Genomic DNA, 20,899 nt, shown 5'->3' on the forward strand with positions numbered 1-20,899 from the left:
TTGGTGTAAAAGCCTGGTTGGGAGGCATGAGGAAGAAAAGACGAGTGAGCCTCAGCAACCTGGCAGGGAGCCCTGGGCCTGGGGAAAGGATGGGAAATTCCCTGTGTGGGGACAGGGTATTAAATTTCTGTAAAAAGTTTTCTGATATGTGTTTGAACTTGTTTTCTAGTCTAGGTTGTGCTTAAATCTTTGCTCTTCACAAACTTTACACAAAATTTGGACACAATTTATAGTGTTTCGTCTGGGTTGACAAATGAGAGAGTAGCGTCCAGTGTGGGGCAGAGAGGACCAGAAAGAACAAAGGTTTGGGGTGGGTGATAGCCAAGGTGAGAGGAAGTCCCTCCCTCAAAAAACAGGGCTGTGCTTTTCCAAACGCAGTGCCAGGTTCCCTGCCTCAGAATTCTCCGCTGCACTGGGGCCTGCACCTTCCTGGGCTCCACCTGCTACCGAAGCATCTGCCTGGCACACACTCTTCCCGGGGATGCCCAACAAACACTGGAGTGGAGAACTGAGGCCCTAGAGGAAGTTCAGTAGTGCTGGTGTGTGTGTGTGTGTGTGTGTGTGTGTGTGTGTGTGTGTGTGTGTGTGTGTTGGAATGGGACAGCAGCGGGGCTGGGGGGGGCGGGTGTACTTTCCCTTTTCTCAGGGAGCCTTTCCCCATAACAGTTCCTGGGAGTGAGGCTGTGATATACTAGCACAACCGCCTTGCCCTCTAATTCTAAGCAAAATCAGGCAGAAAACTAACTTTCAGGTTTCAGAAAAATCCACCAGGGCTGGTGGAGCCTTTCTTTTGTTTCCTGACAAATAGCTTGTTGACACTGAAAACAAAAGGTGTATTTTCTGGCACTGCTTCTGACTTTCCTTTTCACCAGAATAACCTGCTTTGTAGATGCGTTCAGCTTCTACCATTTCAAAGTCCAGTGGATGGCATTTCCGTGGGTTATAAACAACCTCCAGTCATTAATGCTGGCATTTTTATTGGTAAATATTAATGATAGCAATGTTTAGAGGGTCAAACTTTTTAAAAAATAGAAAGGAAAAGGAATGGGTGTGACCATTATGGCTTTTAATAGGCTCTGTGTCTCACCCCTTATCTGCCTGGGGACATCTGCTTCATTCAAACCCCTAAAAAGGCAGTGCAACTAGTACACATCTGTGATGGTAGCTTCAGACAGACAGACACACACACACACACACACACACACACACTCACACACACAGACAAACACACACAGGCACACACACCAATGCATATTCACATCGTGTGTGTGTGTGTGTGTGTGTGTGTGTGTGCATATGGATTAAGATTAGACAATAGAGATTTGTTCTTTATTGTGTTTTCCAAGTGTGAACAGCAATTTCATTTAAACATTTTAAATTTTACATGGATTTAAGAGATACCCATGAAGAAAACCTACCTAAATTATTCTACCGTAATCACAAATATTATTTCTATTCTATGTGTAGTTATTTTTCATCAAACGGTATTCTTCCTGTTAAACAGATTACTCGCTTTCTTTGGCTGAAGAGCTATAGCCCCCTTCTTAGGAGGATACTTATAGCTTCTGGTGTTTTGCATTTCCATAAACATCAGTGATAAAAATGAGTGAAGTTGATGGACATTGTTTATTTCTTAATTAGAAAAAATGCTAATAGGTCTTGGCCAAGCTGCAGTGGAGAAATCTGGATATTGGCTTCAGTCCTAGCATGGATTATGATTCTCACTTGTGCACGCCTCTCAGCACTTCTATCCAATCTGTCTCCACGGCTCCATTTATTCTCCTGATTACTTTGACTTTAGGAAAACCTTCTGGAATTCCACCTGGCACATATCGCTGCTCACTAAGAATGATTTAAAAAGGCACTCTCCCCCTTCCTTACTCTGCTTCATTTTTTCCCCTTTGAACTTGTCACCTTTGAACACAGTGTACCATTACTCATTTATTTTGTGTATTGTTTGTCTTTCCCCATTATCTGTGAGCTCCACAAAAGCAGGACATGTTGTCTGTTCCATTTACTGCTGTAGTTCTGCAAATGAGATCGGTGCCTGGCACATAGTAGGTGCTCAATAAGTAATTGTTGAATGAAAAATGAATGAGTGGATTAATTTTATGATGGTAGGTTATGGTTATAGCTTTGTCACCAGCTGCTGTGTGAACCTGGAAAAAACACTCAACCTAATTGAAGGAGATGAGTATTTTCTGTCACAGGCATCATTGGGATTTTAATGAAACACCAGATCCCCCCCGACCCCCAGAAAAATGCATGTTCTCATTAAAACACATTTACAATAAGTTTAGAGATTTACTCATGGACCTTCGTAGAAATTTCTTTCTAGCTCTAAAATTCTGTCTTCCTCTCATAGAATAATTCTTCCTTGCTTTCACTCTCCACACTTTCACCTCCTAAATTTTTTCATTAGACAATTTTTAAAGAACAAGTCAAATTTTTATGTCATTTTTTGCTGATAAGCCCAGAACTCAAAATCCTCTACTTTGTTAAATCTTAAATGGGATATCTTAATATCCTCTTAATGTACTTTTTAAATTTTGCCAAAGATCAACTTCTCTTATGGAATTAGTAATTTCCACATGGAATTACCTATAAACCTCAAAGAACTATATTTTCTTGCTTTTTCCTTTAATGACTTCTCTTCCCCCACCATTGCCCACCATACCAATCTGCTTACAGAGACTTTGTGGTTCTTCATCTTTGACCTTCATTTCTTTGAAATCTTTATTCAGTGTATTTTCTTTATGAAGGCTTCATTCACCAATACACTGTTGGTTGTCCATTTCTCTGACTGCACACCCTTTACAATTAAATGTTCTTTTTGTTGTTTTATCACTTTTATTCCTACCTTGATTCTCTAAGATTCTCAAAAGAAAAGAAATGTACTCTTCTTTTGCTCTTTTGCTTTTTAAAGATCTTTTATCCATATAGATAGTATGAAATAAATGTTACTGATATATTTCAGCATAGAAAGTACATGTACAACTATATCCATATTACTGGGTAGAGTAATATGAAGGTTAAGATACATTTAAGATGTTTACTATTGCTTATTTTGGGATACAGGATTTAATGAAAGTAAGTGATGACACGGCATCATTTAGTGTTAAAATGATTGGTGCCATGCTAAAACATAGACATAAGTTCCTACTTTTGCTGGTGTCTATTGTGAAGAAGGGTACATGTGCTATGTCAGTCATAAAATATTTTGAATATCATCTCTGGTGTAGGGAGAGAGAGAGAGAGAGAGAGAGAGAGAGAGAGAGAGAGAGAGAGAAACGAAGGAAACTCCCCGCTCCTTTTATTCTATTTGTTAGAGAAACGTGGATCTGGGAAACCCAGGATGGGCTGCCTAGTCCAAAGTATGCTATTATTAACCCATCTGGAGCAGGATGCAGGCACAGACTACCACCTGATGGAACTCAGCATTTGGTCTTGTTTATTCCATGAAGGTAACCAGCAAAGAACAAGTTATTTTGTACATTTTTAAAAGAACACTCTAGCCCTAGCTGGTTTGGCTCAGAGCCTGTGGACTGAAGGGTCCCGGGTTTGATTCCGGTCAAGGGCACATGCCTGGGTTGTGGGCTCAATCCTCAGCAGGGGGTGTGCAGGAGGTAGTCAATAAAAAAATAATACTCTATGCCTAAATACAGCAAGATGAGATAATATCATTCTTTAAGTACATTTAAAAATTGTTTTTGTTTTTTCTTCCTGGGGCTAGAAAGAAAATGATTTATGAAAGGAAATAACATTTTGGGGGGCAAGAAACTAAGTGGTCTGTCACATCTACCTGTGGTGTGTTGTGAAGTTAGGCATTTTTCTAGGTTATAATCAGATTCTTTCACAAACATGGAACACCTTACCATCCACACTGGTAAAGATACCAGCTCCTTTACCTTACTTCCTCTTTAAGGAAATTCCTTCAAAATTCCCCTTTTATGATGCTTATAGAGGTGAACAACAGCAACAAAAAAATCTTTATCAAGTGATGCCAGCAAGGAACTTCCTGGTTTCTATGTGACCATAAGTCGTAGCTCAGGTACTTTATCACACATTCTTTACATGTGTGAAGCCCCGATACACTTGTGTTTTGGAGGATAGAAAAGTCAGTTTCATTTATGATCTTTACATTCATAGCCACGTGTTCTCTTTGGGAGAAGAGAGTGGTCAGATTGGAATCTGTGGTCTGAGGCCAATTAACATTGGAATCTGTGCTGCAGCTGGACAGGAGCATGTAAATTTCCCCCTCAACATTTTGCACTCCAAGCTGTGTGGCAGGCGCAAATAAAAGGTTACGCAAGAATACAGGCACTAGCAACCTTTAGCATTCCGTAGAAACAAAAAGACTATATGAAATGCCCATATCCAGGTACAATGTATGAACTGTTTCATCAATAAGTATTTATTGAATTGTTCCAAAAGGTATATGGGACCTATAGCAGACTCAGTCTTTGTGCTGGGAAGATCTGCTTCGAGTGTGCACAGGGAATAATTAAAAAAAATTTTTTTTAAGTGCAGCACTAGCTTTTGTATGCTACATGCCCAAACAGAGGGGGTAGTCATCAAATATTGTAGGCATGCTGGATAGGCAAGTGTAAGTAATGCCACTACAAATAGCGTTAAGAATATGAATTTTGCTGGAGCAGAGAGATGATTTAGGGAAGACAATGTTGAAGAAATGGTTGATGTCCAGATGGTGGAGGGCCTAAAATTGTGATTTCCCAAAATTTGATCCATATCTAAATACTTTAAATGTTGATACTAAGCAACACAGCATAAATTCTGGGTGTTTTTTTGTTAAAGACTCATTTTGTATTTTTTGTAAAATAAAAGTTAATATGCTTCTAGTATATTGCTTCAGTTAGCCTTGTTGGGTTAGTGAAATGGCCTGCTGCCATCTGGTGGTAGCATGTCCTCGTCAAGACTGGCAGGCCAGTCACTTGCAAGGAGACTTTCGGTACAAACTTAGAGAAGTGATCCTGGACATATACCTCATATTCCCCCATGACCTCAAATCCAACATGTTGAAAAACAAATATATCATTTCTCCCTTAGATTAGTTCTCTTCAAATAGGTGCTATTGAGCATGGATGTGGATAGCCATCAAGCACATTATGTATTTAATTTTTCTTGACCTCAAAACAAGCCTACAGGGTTGTTATTATTATTCCTACTAACGTATGAGGAAATACACAGGCATAGGGAAGTTAAACAAGTTTTCCAAGAAGATGCCAACCATTATTATACTCTGCTTTCTAATATGTTGCCAGGTATGCTGCCCTTCAGTCATTCACATTTGATACCCTTGTGTCATGGTTGATCTCCCATCGGTTTCACTGCTCATCCATAATCACTTGCCCCATATTCCTTTAAGTTTTCTTGTATCTATCAGATCTAACTTCCAAAGTTTATAGTACAAATCTTTAAATCGTAGATTTTTGTAGCATATTCCTGACTGACTTCATTTTTTAAAATATTTAAATAAATTGTAACATGATATAAAGCTGCACCTTATTGTAAATGTCTAAATTATAGAGAATGTCATCATTTCATCATCTCTCACTAAGCTTCAAAGAAATAAACACATATAATTTTAGTTTGTTGGTTCTTAAAATATAAATAAAACTATAGTAATCCTGTTACTCTACAATTTATCCTTTTTCATGAACGACATGTCTTGTAGATCTTTCTCTGTCAGTGCCTCAGAATTTATACACTATGGGTACTGGATGAGAGTTTGAAAAAATAAATCAAATCTTAGAATTTAGTCACATACTTCTTGCTCTGTTTTAATCTAATTTAAGCATTTATTTCTCTGAGGTTATAGGTTATTACAGGTCTCCTCCCTTATTTGGTTCTTAACCAAGATCCCTTTCATGGCAGGTATGGCATAGCAATAAAGATTATTTTCATTAAATATCAATAGTGTGTGTGTGTGTGTGTGTGTGTGTGTGTGTGGTCATTTTACTGGATAATTTTTCACATGTAATGCCAAACTGTAACTTATTCTCAGTTGTCTTGTGAAATTTTCTAACATCTTGATCATTTCTGTACGTACATCCGTAGTTCTGAAACTTTAGAATGCATCAGATTCACTTGGGGATTCATGAAAACTAGGATAGCAGGGCCCCATCCTCAGACTTTCTGACTCAGTAGGGATGGAGTGAAACCTACACATTTTCATTTCTAACAAGTCTCCATGTGAGACAAATGCTCCTGGTCTAGGAGTTACACTTTCAACCTCCCGCAACACATGATTCCTTCTGGGCACCCACTGTTTACTGCTCACAAGAACTACAGCTTAACAAGAGCATTGGAAGTGATTGTGGTGGGCAGCCAGGCTGGGATGTGCATGTCCTTCCAGAATAGGCTCCAAAAGGCAGAACGGAAGAGGATGACAGTGACTCAAACCACAGATTAAGGAACAATTTTCACATGTGCAGAGGGCTGAAAGAACTATTTTTTGCCCGTAAGTCCCTAGAGCAGCACATGCTCTAGTGATTGCAATCGATGGCAGTCGTGTCATCTTTGAATATGAACAATTGCAGTATAATGTCACTACATCCTGACAGAAAACAAATTTTTATTCATGCTCACTTTCTGATGGGACCCAGCCAAGTAAAATTCCAAGTGTTGAGTGAGCTGTTGTATCCAAATACTGCCCATCCATTTTATTGTTATTATGGATTCAGTAATGGTGTGATTTGCCTTGTAATGTCATTGTATTAATCTGTTATACAAGAATACAGAATTGGTGAGTCAGAAAGGATTTTTTAAAGGTTATAGAGTTCCTCTTGACCAATATAGTAAAATTATTATATCTTAGTCATTTTATTTACAAAAGCTGCTTGCTTACACATAAATTGGGCAGAGAAAATACATCATTTGTAGACTTGATTATCCAAAATACAAATGTAATGTATGTACATAAAACTTATATAATGGAGTATTTATTCTTGAGAATAATGCGTTATGCAAGATATAATAATACTTCTAAGAATTTAATCTGCTAGATAAATAGTAATTCTTGTAAAGTTGTATACATATTTACATATTGATCAAATATCTTAATGCATACTCAATGTACTCAGAATCAGGAAAATGCATAGAATTGATTAGTATATTTGATCCCTGTTGCTTCTTTGCTTGAAATATTTGTGTAAAGAAATCTTGCCATTTCTGGAAATGGAGTCTAAAAAAAATGCCTGATTATTTTAACTATTCACTTACCTTTCACTAAGCCTTTATGCATTCATAAAAATATATAGAGTTTTTATATGTTTCATAAGCTTGACATAAATGGCATTATGATGTATCATTCAACTTCCTTTTGCATAGACTTGATGTAAATTGCATTATAATATATCACTCAACTCCCTTTTGCCTTTTAACAATTTATTTTTAACTGATGTATAGTATTCCATTGTATCTATAAATTTATCTATTTTCATATGATGGACATTTAGGTAATTTTCAATTTTTTTAATGCTAGAACTCTTCAGTGGATGTTCTTGTAACATATCTCTTTTAGCATACAGTCTAGAAGTGAAATTAAGTGGTGTATGAATATTCACTTTTACTAGGTATTGACAAATAGCTCTCTGAATTAGTATTGCATAATTATATTGCCACTGGTATGGTCTTAAGGTTCTTCTTTCACATTTTCCCACTAACTGATTGAGAGTTTTTGATTGTTTGAATGTGAGTTTTAAATTTTGTCTAGCCTGAACAGTGTAAAACTGTATTTCATTGTTTTAATACTTAGTATACCTAATAGTCCTAATTACCAGCACCGATAGAAACTGTACTTTTTAAAAATTGTTGACAGTATTACAGATGTCTCCCATTTCCCCTCCCCCCCCTTTACACCGCTCCACTCAGCCCATACCACTCCCCATGACTTTACCATCCCATTGTCCGTGTCCATCGGCTATCCACGTAAATTTATAAGTTATTTGGTTTATCTCTCCTCATCCTCCCACTCCCACATCGAGGTATGTCAGTCTGTTCCATGCCTCCGTGCTTCAGGTCTTATTTTGTTGGTCAATTTGTTTTGTTCATCAGACTCCACAAATTAGTGAGATCATGTGATACCTGCCTTTCTCAGATTGGCTTATTTCACGTAGCATAATAGTCTACAGGTCCATCCATGATGTCCCAAAGGGTAGGAGATCCCTCTTTTTTATAGCTGCATAGTATGCCATTGTGTAAATGTCCCATCTACTGCTGGGCACTTGGGCTGTTTCCAAATCCTAGCTATTGTAAATCACGCTGCTATGAACATAGGAGTGCATATATTCTTTCTGATTGTTGTTTCGGGGTTTTTAGGATATATTCCCAGAAGTGAGATCGCTGGGTGAAATGGCAGTTCCATTTTTAACTTTTTTTTTTTGAGGAAACTCCATACTGTTTTCCATAGTGGTTGCACCAATCTGCATTCTCAACAGCAGTGAACTAGTGTTCCCTTTTCTCCACATCCTTGCTAGCACTTGTTGATTGTTGATTTATTGATGATAGCCATCAGACAGGTGGTAGTCATTAGTGTAGCCTATCAAAAGTTTTGAATTCTCTGACTTATAAGTGGGATTGCACTTTCTATTCCTTTGCATTTAAGCATGATCATGGGATTTACTTGTCAGTGAGTTCATCCCTGAATAGAAGCTTTAAATAGAAGCTCCAGGAAGCAGCCTGTGATTTGACACATTTTCCAATCCCGCCTTGGCCATCAGGAAGTCTGGCGGTGGGCATTCTCCAGCAGACCTGGAGATGGATATAGAACAGCGCGTCAGATGACCTCCAATGGACATGTAGCTGAGTGCAAAACAAATCTTAATTGCCTTAACCCACTGAAATTTTTGGAGTTATTTATTACTCCAAAATAATCTGGCATGTCCTCTCTGATACAGTTAATATGTAACTTGCAATTGGATGATTGGGGAAGTGGTAAACAAACACCTTGCATTCGTTAGAAGGTGATATTTATATTTAATGTTTCTTTTTGTTTTCAATATCTTCTCCCTCCTCCTTCCGTCTATGTCACACATATTCCCCAATACCCATGACCTGCCAAACCGATTGGGACCAATTTTTGATGGCTTGTATGTACTCTCTCAGCCTGCGGTTCCTCACCCAGCTTGTATAGGGTGTCCCTCAAAAATGTATACATACTTTAATAGCTAGTAGCTCAGTTTTGAAAATGAAAAGTATTTTAATAAACACGGCCTTTATATTATTCAGTGTATATAAACATTTTGGGGGGAACACCCTACATTTCTTCCCTCAACCCAGGATTTCCTTTCTTGAAGAGTTTACATTTTTAAAGATAGGGATCCCTGAAAAAAATCAATGTTTTACCTAAAATCATTACTGATAAAGATCAACTTTATGACCCTGTAGTGAGGGGTCATTAGTGAAAGGGGCTTTCTCAGCTTCCTATTATTACCACGTTGGTGCCAACTGACTTGATATATATTTCAGACTCGCTCTGACATTAAAATTCATATGCTAATTTTTATATTACTCTTGAGTGGCTCAGTAGATATAATGTTGGTACTATTATGAAGATAAGGAAATAGGAAAATTTGAAATTAACATGTCCATATTTACACAGTAGGTCCATGACTACAGACTCTCAAACCCTTACTTAAATTAAAACAAATGTTAATCATTTGTTGGTTAATCCCATTCTCAAACCTGTGTGTTCGGTATCTGGCTTTTATATTCCCCGAATATTTGTCTGAAAGGATAAGAGGGTAAAGATAAGAAGTAGAGGTGGCACTAATAAGATACTTCCCTGGCAGAAGTAGCTTTTTTTTTTTTTTACATAATCTCCTATTGGATGAAAGTTTTCTTCATGTTAATAAGTTCCTCCTAAACATGCAGAATTGTCTCACATTATGGTGGGGGTGGGGAAATAAGTGAATGAATGTCCAGAGAACTGCATTTTGTAATTGTTCGTACCTTGAAATGAAATGTATGAATCATTTGATTGGAATGCTTGCCTCCTAATACCTAGAAGGTGTTAGGTGAGGCAGAGGACAATTGGATAGTGATGGTGAGAAATTTGAGAGCATGAAATGCAGAAGGTGTATGTGGTGGACTCATCCAGAGACTGTGGATTTGACAGAAGGATGTAGCACCTGTCAGACAGAATGCAGGTGTGAGAAGGATGTGGGAGCCAGTAGCCGCCAAATTCCTGGTTTGTAATTTTTTAAGGACTCCTCTGTGAAGGTTATAGACATCCTGAAAAATCACCTTAAGTATCGATGCTTCTCTCTCTCTTTCCCTTTCTTTCTTTCTAAAATCAATTTTAAAAAAAGAATATTAAACAGTTTTGATATAAGAATACTTTCTTGTAACGTTTCCCACTCCTTGAAAAAAGAATGTTGATTGGTTAATTGCAGTTTACATCTTTCTCTTTTTAGGTGGTTCTTTGGAGCAATCAAGAGAGCGGATGCAGAAAATCAACTGTTATACTCAGGAAATCAGACGGGTGCCTTTCTAATCAGAGAAAGTGAAAGCGAGAAAGGAGGCTTCGCCCTTTCAGGTATGGGCATTGTTTTGTGTGATTTAAGTAACGGTTTGAGAGTCTGTAGTCATGGGCCTACTGTGTAAATATGGACATGCTAATTTCAAATTTACCCATTTTCTTATCTTCATAATAGTACCAACATTATATCTACTGAACCACTCCAGAGTAATATAAAAATTAGCATGAAATTTCTATCTATGGTTAGAAGTCTTCTATAAGCAGTTTCAAAGACATGCACTCTAGATATGAAATAAAAAACATGGGTCTGGCTGTGTTTTCTCACTTGCATTATCAAAGATCCTATCCTTCTAGGGAAATAATAAGCAAGAAGCAAACACTACACTGTTGTCAAAATTGATCTTGGCATAGTACATTTTTTTTGCATTTCATTTGTCTTTGCCTGATAAATGGAAAATGAATGGAAGTGCTGAATGCAAATGCATTTAATTAACTCCATGGCATGCAACATTTTGTCAAAAGTAGTTTTTCAGCTCAGAGTCAAGTACATGTGTAGCTTACACTGCTCTAGGAAAGACGCGCAGAGGACCCGAGAAGGACCTTTAAGAGTGACAGGTGCGTGCCTGTCTCCGCTTTCAAGAATGTGTGCTTCTTGGTGTAAGTTCCAAGGTTGCAGAGTGTCCTTCTTGGAGACTACTCCAGTCCGTCTCTCCTGTGAGACTTTCTCCTCGCCCTTCTCCGACCTCTGGATTGCCAGTCCTTTGTGTTATTATCCCCTTTAAAGCATGTCTTTTATTTCACCAACTAGATGTAGCCTTTTGGGAGAAGAGATTTTGCTTTCCTCTATCCCTATTGTCCTGCAACAAGTGTTTATTAAACAGAACGTCCATGGGCCGTGCTGTGTCTGCCTGGCTCACTGAGCTGGACATCAGGACAGCCTGCGCAGCCTGATATGGAAACAGGTCCTGGGAACTCTGACTTGACCTGAACCAAGGCCAGACTGAAAACAGGTCCTGAGCCCCATGTACTGGGAACTCTGACTTGACCTGAACCAAGGCCAGACTGTGTGTGTTCGGTGTCCATTGTCTTCCTCAGACCTGATGGTCCCAATATCAGGGCAGATGGATTGGAGCTGAAGTGAATTAAGGGCAGTGGTATTGAGGCAGGCTTTTCAGGTTTTGTCCTTTGGTTTCTGTCGATTCTGACACTGAGTCAATAGGATATTACAGAATCATATGGATTCAGTCCCCCTGCCCAGTTAGAGGATGCTGCTCTGATTTCCATTCTTGAAATGTTCCCAAGTCTGATGTGACACCGACCTTTCTAATTTTGTTTATACCCAAGGCGATACAATTTGCAGTGACTGACAGGTGATGGGCATTAGCCACTCAGAGCTGATGCCCGACCACGCTGGGCCTCCACATCAGTCCACACCTGTATATACCCAGGTGACATAGTGAATGTTTTATTATGTATAATAGCGTTTTCTCTGACTATGAAAGTAATAGAAACATTTTTATAGAGACAGAAAAGATCAAAGAAGATTAATTTACAATATAACCTTCTGAATATACATTTTAATACTGAAATACCTTCCTGTCAAGCTTTTTTCTATGCTTAACATTAAAGCATATTAATTTAAACAAACATACACATACCCAGAAAAACACACCCAGAGAAAACAAAATTAAGATCATCTTATAAATAAAAAATATATAAGTATATACATGTATGTGCATATATATGTGTGTATATGTGCATATGTATATATACACATATGTGCATCTATATGTATTTGTGTGTGTGTGTGTGTAATACGGATCTAGGATTCATTTTTCCATCTCTCAGTATCCTGTGAACATTTTTTCATGTTCTTTATTATTTTTCTACATCTGTATATTTAGAAGCCACATAACTTTCCATTGTATGGGTGTGCCACCATTTATTTAACCTATTTCATATTTTATACAGTTTCATTATTTCACGTCTTTTGCTATTATAAAATATGACACAATGGACATCCTTGTAGATAAAATTTTGAAGATTTAAAGATTTCCACGGGAATACTATATTCAGAAAAAGAAAAACAGTTTTGAAATCTCAATGTCTAATGATAAGAAGAGCTGTAAGAGAATTTCTTGTATATGTTAAATGCATCCATGGTTGTTATTTGCTTTGCCAATATATACATATCAACTTAGGTAGTCATTATCTAGGCAAAAATAAATTAAATGTTTTAGATTGTCATTAAAATATAGAAGAGTAATATTTCCATGAGGAAAACAAACTAAAAGTAGAATTAGCTCAATCATGTCTTTGAATAATGTCCAGGCTACAGTTGACTATTCCCAAAACTCTCTTAGTATAGTATTATGGGACAAAACAGCTTTATAGGCTTAGAAGAAAATTACAAGGTTATTGGCTGTTATGTGCTGAGAATACTCCAGCACTTGCTTATGGATTTGCTAAGCTTTGTAGGGCCTACTTGGAGACCAGCATATCATTATAGATTCTTTTTCAATAAAATCAAACAATTTAGAGTCTTTCAAACAAATTATCTGATTGCTGTGTATTCACTGGGGGACAAAGTAAATGCAGACCATTATGTTCTATTCAAAGGGAAATTCTCTTTTTAGCCAGAAGAGGGCTATGCAGGAGAAAAATGGAAAGAAAAAGGTCTTCAGTATATCTACATTCCTTTAAAACACACGAACAAACAACCCAATTGCTGACTGTTGACTACCACAAAGGATCTTCAGATAGACCACTCAAGGATTTATTTCTTAGTGCAGTTGTCTCCTTAATCAGTCAGAATTGATGGCCGTCAGTGTTGCTGACTGCTGTGTTGCTAAAGAAAGGCAACTATCTCTTTTCTGTCTCTGTCTTTCCTACGTCAGTTTTCCTTAGAAGCATTGTCTTTATTCCTTGGGCGGCCATGGCTTGCAGCTGTCAGGAAAAGGCTTATGATTTACTGAGGCTGGGTGGGGGCATTCCCGAACCAGCAGCCCAAAGTTGGGGGTGGATGCTAATTGGATTATGTGGTCCTTGCATGGCTGACGGCTGGCTCTTGTGAGGTCTGAGTAGATCTCAGAAGAGAGTTCGGGCTCTGACACCTCTCATAATGGCAAGACACTAATTAGCTGTGAATTACAACCATGTTTTTGGATATTACATATTACATGTGGCAGCTGGAGAATCTGTCTTCATTAGATGCATGACAGGTAGTTTTAGTGGTTCTACTGTTATTTGTCATTGGTAGTGGATTGTTTTTCTGATGAAAAATATAAAATTATGACTGCATGTGAAATGGTTTGGCTATTTCTTGACTTCAATCAATTAGCTTAAAGGAAATTATTATTGCTGTTGTCATTAATAATAATTAGGTGCTTGGCATCCTATAAGCATTTGTATTATTGTTTAAGGTGTACTTTAAGGAAAATGCATTTTGAGGACTAAAATTGAGCTGCAGCTGAGTTTTTCAGAAGAGATTCCACATTGCACATTGTAAGGTTACTTTAGACAACTCTGCAGATTCATCTTCAATGAAACCTTCCCAAAAGTAAATGATAACAGATTGAATATAGTTGAAAAAATGACTACACTGAGGACATGAGGCAAAAAAGCTCATTAGCAATACTCAGGGTGATGCATCTAGGAGTGGAGATCACTTATTTCTATATTTGTTTATTTCTTCAACAAACATTCAAGGGGCCTACTATGTGCCAGCCCTTGATAGGTCAAGGGCAGCAAAGACAGCAAGGCCAGACCCTGAACTCAGGCTGCAGGAGGGTTATAACACAGTTGTCTTGCTGTGAGACAAGAGGGGGCAGGGGCCAAGTCTCCCAGGGGGAGTCAGGAAGGTTTCACAGAGGAGAAAGCGTTTGGGTTCTGTACCAATTTGTGCTTCAAGGTAGCAGTGTGGGAACGATTAGTCCTGGCAAGGCAAGTGTACACAGGCGGGGATGTCTGGTGTTTGTTGGAAAGAAGGTAGGAAGATAGAGCAGTTGTGTGTGTGTGTGTGTGTGTGTGTGTGTGTGTGTGTGTGTGTTCAGGGCCTTGCATATCATGCTGAGGAATTTGGCCCTTATTCTGTAGAGGGACATTTTAGGCACAGAGTGACCTGGTGTGACCTTTGACAGCAAGATGAGAGATTTATGGATAATAGTCTGAGGAGGGGTGAGAGAGACAGACACAGTGGCATCACTTGCTGCTGTGTGACATGACAGGTTCAAGACAGCAGAGTTTGTCAGCCTCTGCAGAGAGGGGCGATGGGACCCAAGCTCCGTGGGCTGCACCAGGGCTCCGCTCCAGCACAGGGTGTCCCAGAAGCCCAAGGCCCCTCTGTTGCTCCCTTTTATTTTATGGGGCGAGTGTGGAAGTGGCCATAGGACTAGGAATAAAAGTCTGTGCTTTGGGCCTGGTTGGTGTGGCTCAGTGGTTGAGTATCAACCTATGAACCAGGCGTTCATGGTTTGATTCCTGGTCAGGGCACATGCCAGGGTCGTGGGCTTGATTCCCATTAGGGGGTGAGCAGGAAGCAGCTAATCAGTGATTCTCTCTCATCATTGATGTTTCTAGCTCTCTTTCCCTCTCCCTTCCTCTCTGAAATCAATGAAAAAAAATTTATTTAAAGTCTGTGCTTTGGTGGAAAGCAGTGTGAGCTTGGATGTCAAATATTTGCAGTGTTGTTTGGAAATCCAGCACTGATAGGCTTTGGGCATTGTGGGAAATCGTAGCTCCTCCTTCATGGAAGAGGAAACCATGGGACCTGTGGGAAGCTGAGTTCAGGTGTAGCCCCTCTTGCTGGGCATAGTCCAGTGGGCCCAGAAAGAGCTCCCAGGGTTCTTTGCTAGACAGTCCTGCTCATCTCCGTGGATGATGGCCTGAACCAGGGAAGAGGCGGGGAAAATAGAGAGTAGAGAATGGAGGTGAGGAATACTTAGAAGATATGAACCAACAGGAATTGGTGGCTGATCATAAATGGGGCAAGATAAAGGAGAAGGAAGCATAGGGTGACCCTCAGATCTCTGAATTGAGTGACTGGGGCAGATTGGTGGCTCTAGCTGGGCGAAATTTAGATGATGTACAGGAGAGAGGAAGAAAGGAAATATGCTAATATGCTCAGTGGTGTTTGAGGCAATTGCAGGTGGACATACAAGTAACCAGTGTCATGTTTCTGACTTGTTTCTTCTAATGTTGAGCAGAGTACTTACTCTGATAAATTTCCATTACAGGGACATGAACGTCCCATGAAATATGCAGGACTTTCATAATACGTTGTGATTGCTATGAAGTCCCTTACTGAGAATATAAAATATACCTCTGTAGTGACATAACTTAATTTTTAAATAAGTATTCTGGAATTCTCAGAACCAAATAAATGTTTTATCTCTCACAGTAATAGGTTTCCAGTGCTCTAAGTATTGCACAAATGGTAGAAGTGTCTTTGTAGAAGAGATATCACTGCATTGTAAAGGCCCTTGGCTGGGGCAATTACATGATCATTAAGGACATCTTTGATGCTTAAAAATGGCCAGAATTATCTGAAGCAACTTGCTGAGTAATCTGAATGATTAACCTAGTGATACCATATATTTTATAACTTTGTAAGTATTTCTGCATGTCTTATAAATTAATTCTGAAAGCAATTTAAAAAGTAATGAGAAAAGCAGTAGCTTCATTGGGGAAGATGAATAACTTTTTTTGTTGACCTTATGTGTATCCTTCATGTTGAACTTACATATTCAGAGATTCATTTATATTTATAAGTAACTCTCACCACAGGTAGAAAATGTACTTCTAAACTAGATCATAAAGTCCTTGAGCAGAAGAAAGATACTTTTATTGCTTCTGTTTCATGCTTCTCCTCTATCTCCATAGTTCCCAGTATAGTTTCTGAAGATAGTAGATGCTCTAACACTCACCTCTCTACCCTGTATTCCATCAGGAGCAAAGATAAGGCCATCATCACATTCTTAACCTCTGAAGTCTGGACCATGTAATTCTCCTATTTGCCGTGTTTCAGAATTGTTTTAGAAAGACAATTTCCCACCTTGAAAGCTTAGTTGTGTTCAGGTAATAAAACTATTGTAGAGGAGGCAAAATTGGAAAAGGATGCCAGTTGCAGTGTGGCTCTCTATGTCTGCCTGGCACAGGCTTCAGACCCAAACTCACTTTCCACCAACCAGTGCCAGGCCATTGTTGCCCCCACACTTTTGGAGATCTGTTGACTTATGCTAATGTGGTAGTGGCCCAATGGCAAAAAGCTGTTGTTTCATTCGCAGTGCCCTGAGCAATTCATTCATTCTTCCATTAAACTTAATGTGGACATAGTGGCCACAAGAGTGTGCCAGTAACTCTATTACTATACTGTGAATATAAATACAATTGTATACTAAGTAGGGGCAAATATTAAATGGCTGGAAAAAATTGCTCCTTGAATTTATAATGCAGTGAAACTTCTATGGATTCTGGGAGCATTTTCATTTTGGTTAAAAATGTTTTGCCTTTTAAAAAGTGCACATGCTGCAAAGAACTTTTTATGTTAATAACTCTAGTATCTCATATAACATGTATTAAATTTTAAACATGTTGGTGCCATCTTACAAAATGCCTTTTAATTAAAGTCATAATTTAGTTGTGTTCAGCTTAATTGCAAATATCATTGCCTATAATAGCAAGTGGCTTTTTTCATGAGTTATGGTATATCCCGTCTTTTCTTAACATTGCTACTGATATAATTTATAATTTAAATACTCTATAAAGTTAAATTAACATTTTATTATATGGTACATATATTTGTGTGTGTGTGCATAAACACAGATGCAAAGACAAAGAATCTTTCACTCTAGGGCACTGGATCATGAAGAAATCATCTATCTTATCGAAAATCCATGACTAGTTCAGCCAGTGTGACTCAGTGGTTGAGCATCAGCGTATGAAGCAGGGAAGTCACTGTTCGATTCCCAGTCAGGACACATGCCCACATAGCGGGCTCGATCCCCAATGAGGGACATACAGGAGGCAGCTGATCAATGATACTCTCTCATCATTGATGCATCTATCTCTCCTTCCCTTCCTTTCCTCTCTAAAATAAATAAAAATATATTTTATAAAAAGAACAACTACTCCCCTACAAAAGACTGTGGTTAAAAAAAATCTATGACTAGTATTTCTAGAGGCCAGAATGTTTTTATGATGGTTGTATTCTGATTTTTTTTTTCTTCTCCACTTGTCTGTGAACACTACAAATTGACTCAATTGACTCATCTAAATTTTCTCTTTTGGCTTTGCTTACCTGGTTTTGCTTATTTAAAAAAATTTTTTTTTCCTGCATGAGTCTTTTGAACTACTTGGAAGGAAGCATAGCAAAGAAAAGATACATATTATTGCCCTTTGAATATAACTGTATGATAAGCAATTCCAGACATAAAATAAATAAGTGGGATGTTGATAAGTCATATGGTGGTCAGTGAAATTGCTACCTTTTTGTAATTCATGACATATTCTATTCTGTTATTATTTCCACTTTATTAGTTGCCAAATTAAATTGATCCTTTATTTGCTTTTTGTCCCATGTTATACTTCTGCATGAAGATAATAATAATTTGAGTTAGCATCCCCCTACTTTCTATTCTAGAATATACATAGGAGATACAGAAGCAGAGGAGCCCTTTAAACTGAGTCTATCAATCAAGGATTTTTTAGACTCTGGGTAAATACTCTTCTAACTTCAGGGCAAATGTAGGTCAACTGAGTAAGTGGCTGAGCAGACTTTGACTTTTGCATCAGATTAGGGATATTCATGAAGGTGGGAGGATGCTTGGACCCATGACCAGAGTGTCCCCCTGTCTTAGAGAGGCAGGACATGCAGCTCCCAGGCACCCAGGCAGCCACTGACCTCCTGTGTAGAACCGACTTAGTGATTTGAGCCTTCCCTAGGCATCCATCTGCAGCCCCCTCCTTTTCTACATCCAAGTGGGACAGCAGCTTGTGGCACAGTAACTATTTTCAGGGTGGAAGGTTACCTGTGATGATAGTGTGTTGCAAACTAGGTGAAGTTAACCTTGTAGAAAGAAGGAAACAAGAACTCTGCTCTCTAGTGATGTGCTTTTCACACATCCTTCTAGTTAAACAAACAACTCGGTAATATTGTCTTTGCCAGTTTACACTGCTCTAACATGATGTGAGAGACTGGGTAGCTTAAAACAGCAAACATTTATTTCTCGCCATTCTGGAGGCTGGGAAGTCCAAGATCAAGGTACCAGGAGAGGTGAGGACTCTCTTCCTGGTTTGCAGATGGCTGCCTTCTTGCTCTGAGATAGAGATGGAGATAGAGATAGAGATAGATGATAGTTAGATGGATGGATAGGTAGATAGATAGATAGATAGATAGATAGATAGATATATATATCACATGCTCTTGGTCTGGTCTCTTCTTATAAGAGCACTAATCTCATTCTGAGGATTCCACACTTATGACCTCCTAAACCTAATTACCTCCCAAAGGCCATCACACATCACATTGGGGATTAGAGCTTCAACAAATGAATTTGTGGGGGAAACAAAAATTCAGTTCATAGCAGTAAGAATTCTGTTTCTTTCTGTGAGCAGACATGCTAGCAGATGAGAAGATCCACCCCTCCTCTAGCAAAGCCATGGGGGTTAACATTTGCTGGACAATGGCAGTATGTTTAGATGGTTGGTGCACTAGCAGCCCTGCTGTGAGTGTGCTAAGAGGGGGAAACATACACCCAACTAAGTGGATGGACAGGAGGACAGTGCATAAGTTTTTCCCCCCCCTAAATGCCAAGTTTCTTTTCATTTAATGATGAGCATAATGAAAAAAAAGAAAGATAAGTTATGAAATTCTGGATACTCAATAATATTTCCTCACTTATGTTTTAGAACATAAATTCTTTGATAAGCCAAAGTGTTTCATAGAACAGAGGTTTCAGGAGTTAAATGCATTTGAAGAACACCTCATATTACATCCTCTCTACCTTGACTTGACAAAGCACATTAAAGTCTCAGAAGTCTTAAAGCAAAAAATTTAATTTTTCAACCCAGAGTTTCCTGAACTACTTGATCACAGAACTTTCCCCCCTGACCCCCCCCCTATAAAACATGGTTTGGGAAAAATAAAAGTATAAGGGATGATAAACAATAATCTTCAGAGAAGATTTATACTTTTGAGTCATATTCATTAAAAGAAATAGAAGAAAAATTTGAAAGCATTTAATTGAAATATAATAAAACACTAATTCTGTGAAATTAGGCATAAAAACAATCTGAAAAGGCAACATATGGGAGATATCAAACAACAAAATTGTTACTTTAGAAATGTAAAGAGCAAACTTGAGATGCTTTCTGGAAAGAAAAATAGATGAACATTTATGAGGGCTGATAATGCACAAAAAGGAGGCATTTCTTTGAAATTTATTAGAATAATTAAATGCAACCAACAGTTAAATATGTAGTGGAAGAAAACTTTCCTGAGTCCAAAAAAGAAATCTGTGCTTATAGATTAAAAGGACTCAAAGTTGTTCCAAGCAAAATAAGTGAAAAAATGCAAACCTAAGCCATCTTTTCAAAATACTTTAATATCAAGAATAAGTGAAAAATTCTGTGAGCATCGTAGAAAAAATAATTACACAAGCGTAAGAACTGAGTTGGTCTCAGAATTTTTATCCACACCATTAAATATCAGAACTCAATGTAAACATTTAGAATTTTTTCCTTCTTTTCTGCACTAACTTTATTGATAAAAGTTAAAAAGTTAACTATGTGCCTTCACCTAATTCACCAATTGTTAACACTCTGTGACATTTACTTTCTCTCTCCATCATACATATGCCGGTATACTATGTCTCTCTCTATAGATATACATATATGTTAGTTGCAGATACCATGTCACTTCACCTTTAAAAACTTTGTATTCGTATGTATATCCCAGGATAGGGAGAGTCTCTCTACATTACCACAATGCTATTATCACACCCAGACATTCCATACTGATACAATGATATTGTCTGCTATACAGTACATACTCAAATCTCTCCAAATGGCCCAAGCAAAATAAGTGAAAAAATGCATACCTAATCCATCTTTTCAAAATACTTTAATATCAAGAATAAGTAAAAAATTCTGTGAGCATCATAGAAAAAATAATTACACAAGCGTAAGAACTGAGTTGGTCTCAGAATTTTTATCCACACCATTAAATATCAGAACTCAATGTAAACATTTAGAATTTTTTCCTTCTTTTCTGCACTAACTTTATTGATAAAAGTTAAAAAGTTAACTATGTGCCTTCACCTAATTCACCAATTGTTAACACTCTGTGACATTTACTTTCTCTCTCCATCATACATATGCCGGTATACTATGTCTCTCTCT

General features: G+C 38.1%; 1 protein-coding gene across 1 annotated transcript in view; it reads left to right on the top strand.

Annotated features, from left to right (window-relative positions):
* FRK (fyn-related Src family tyrosine kinase) overlaps nucleotides 1-20,899 on the top strand; it is an 87,902-nt gene that overhangs the window by 34,190 nt on the left and 32,813 nt on the right. Inside the window, exon 2 of the mRNA XM_005883722.2 lies at nucleotides 10,437-10,558. Coding sequence (XP_005883784.1) covers nucleotides 10,437-10,558 — 122 coding nt within the window. The remainder of the gene's footprint in view (nucleotides 1-10,436; nucleotides 10,559-20,899) is intronic.

This window comes from Myotis brandtii, unplaced genomic scaffold (genome assembly GCF_000412655.1).
Source record: "Myotis brandtii unplaced genomic scaffold, ASM41265v1 scaffold8, whole genome shotgun sequence".
In the NCBI taxonomy this organism is placed as follows: domain Eukaryota; kingdom Metazoa; phylum Chordata; class Mammalia; order Chiroptera; family Vespertilionidae; genus Myotis; species Myotis brandtii.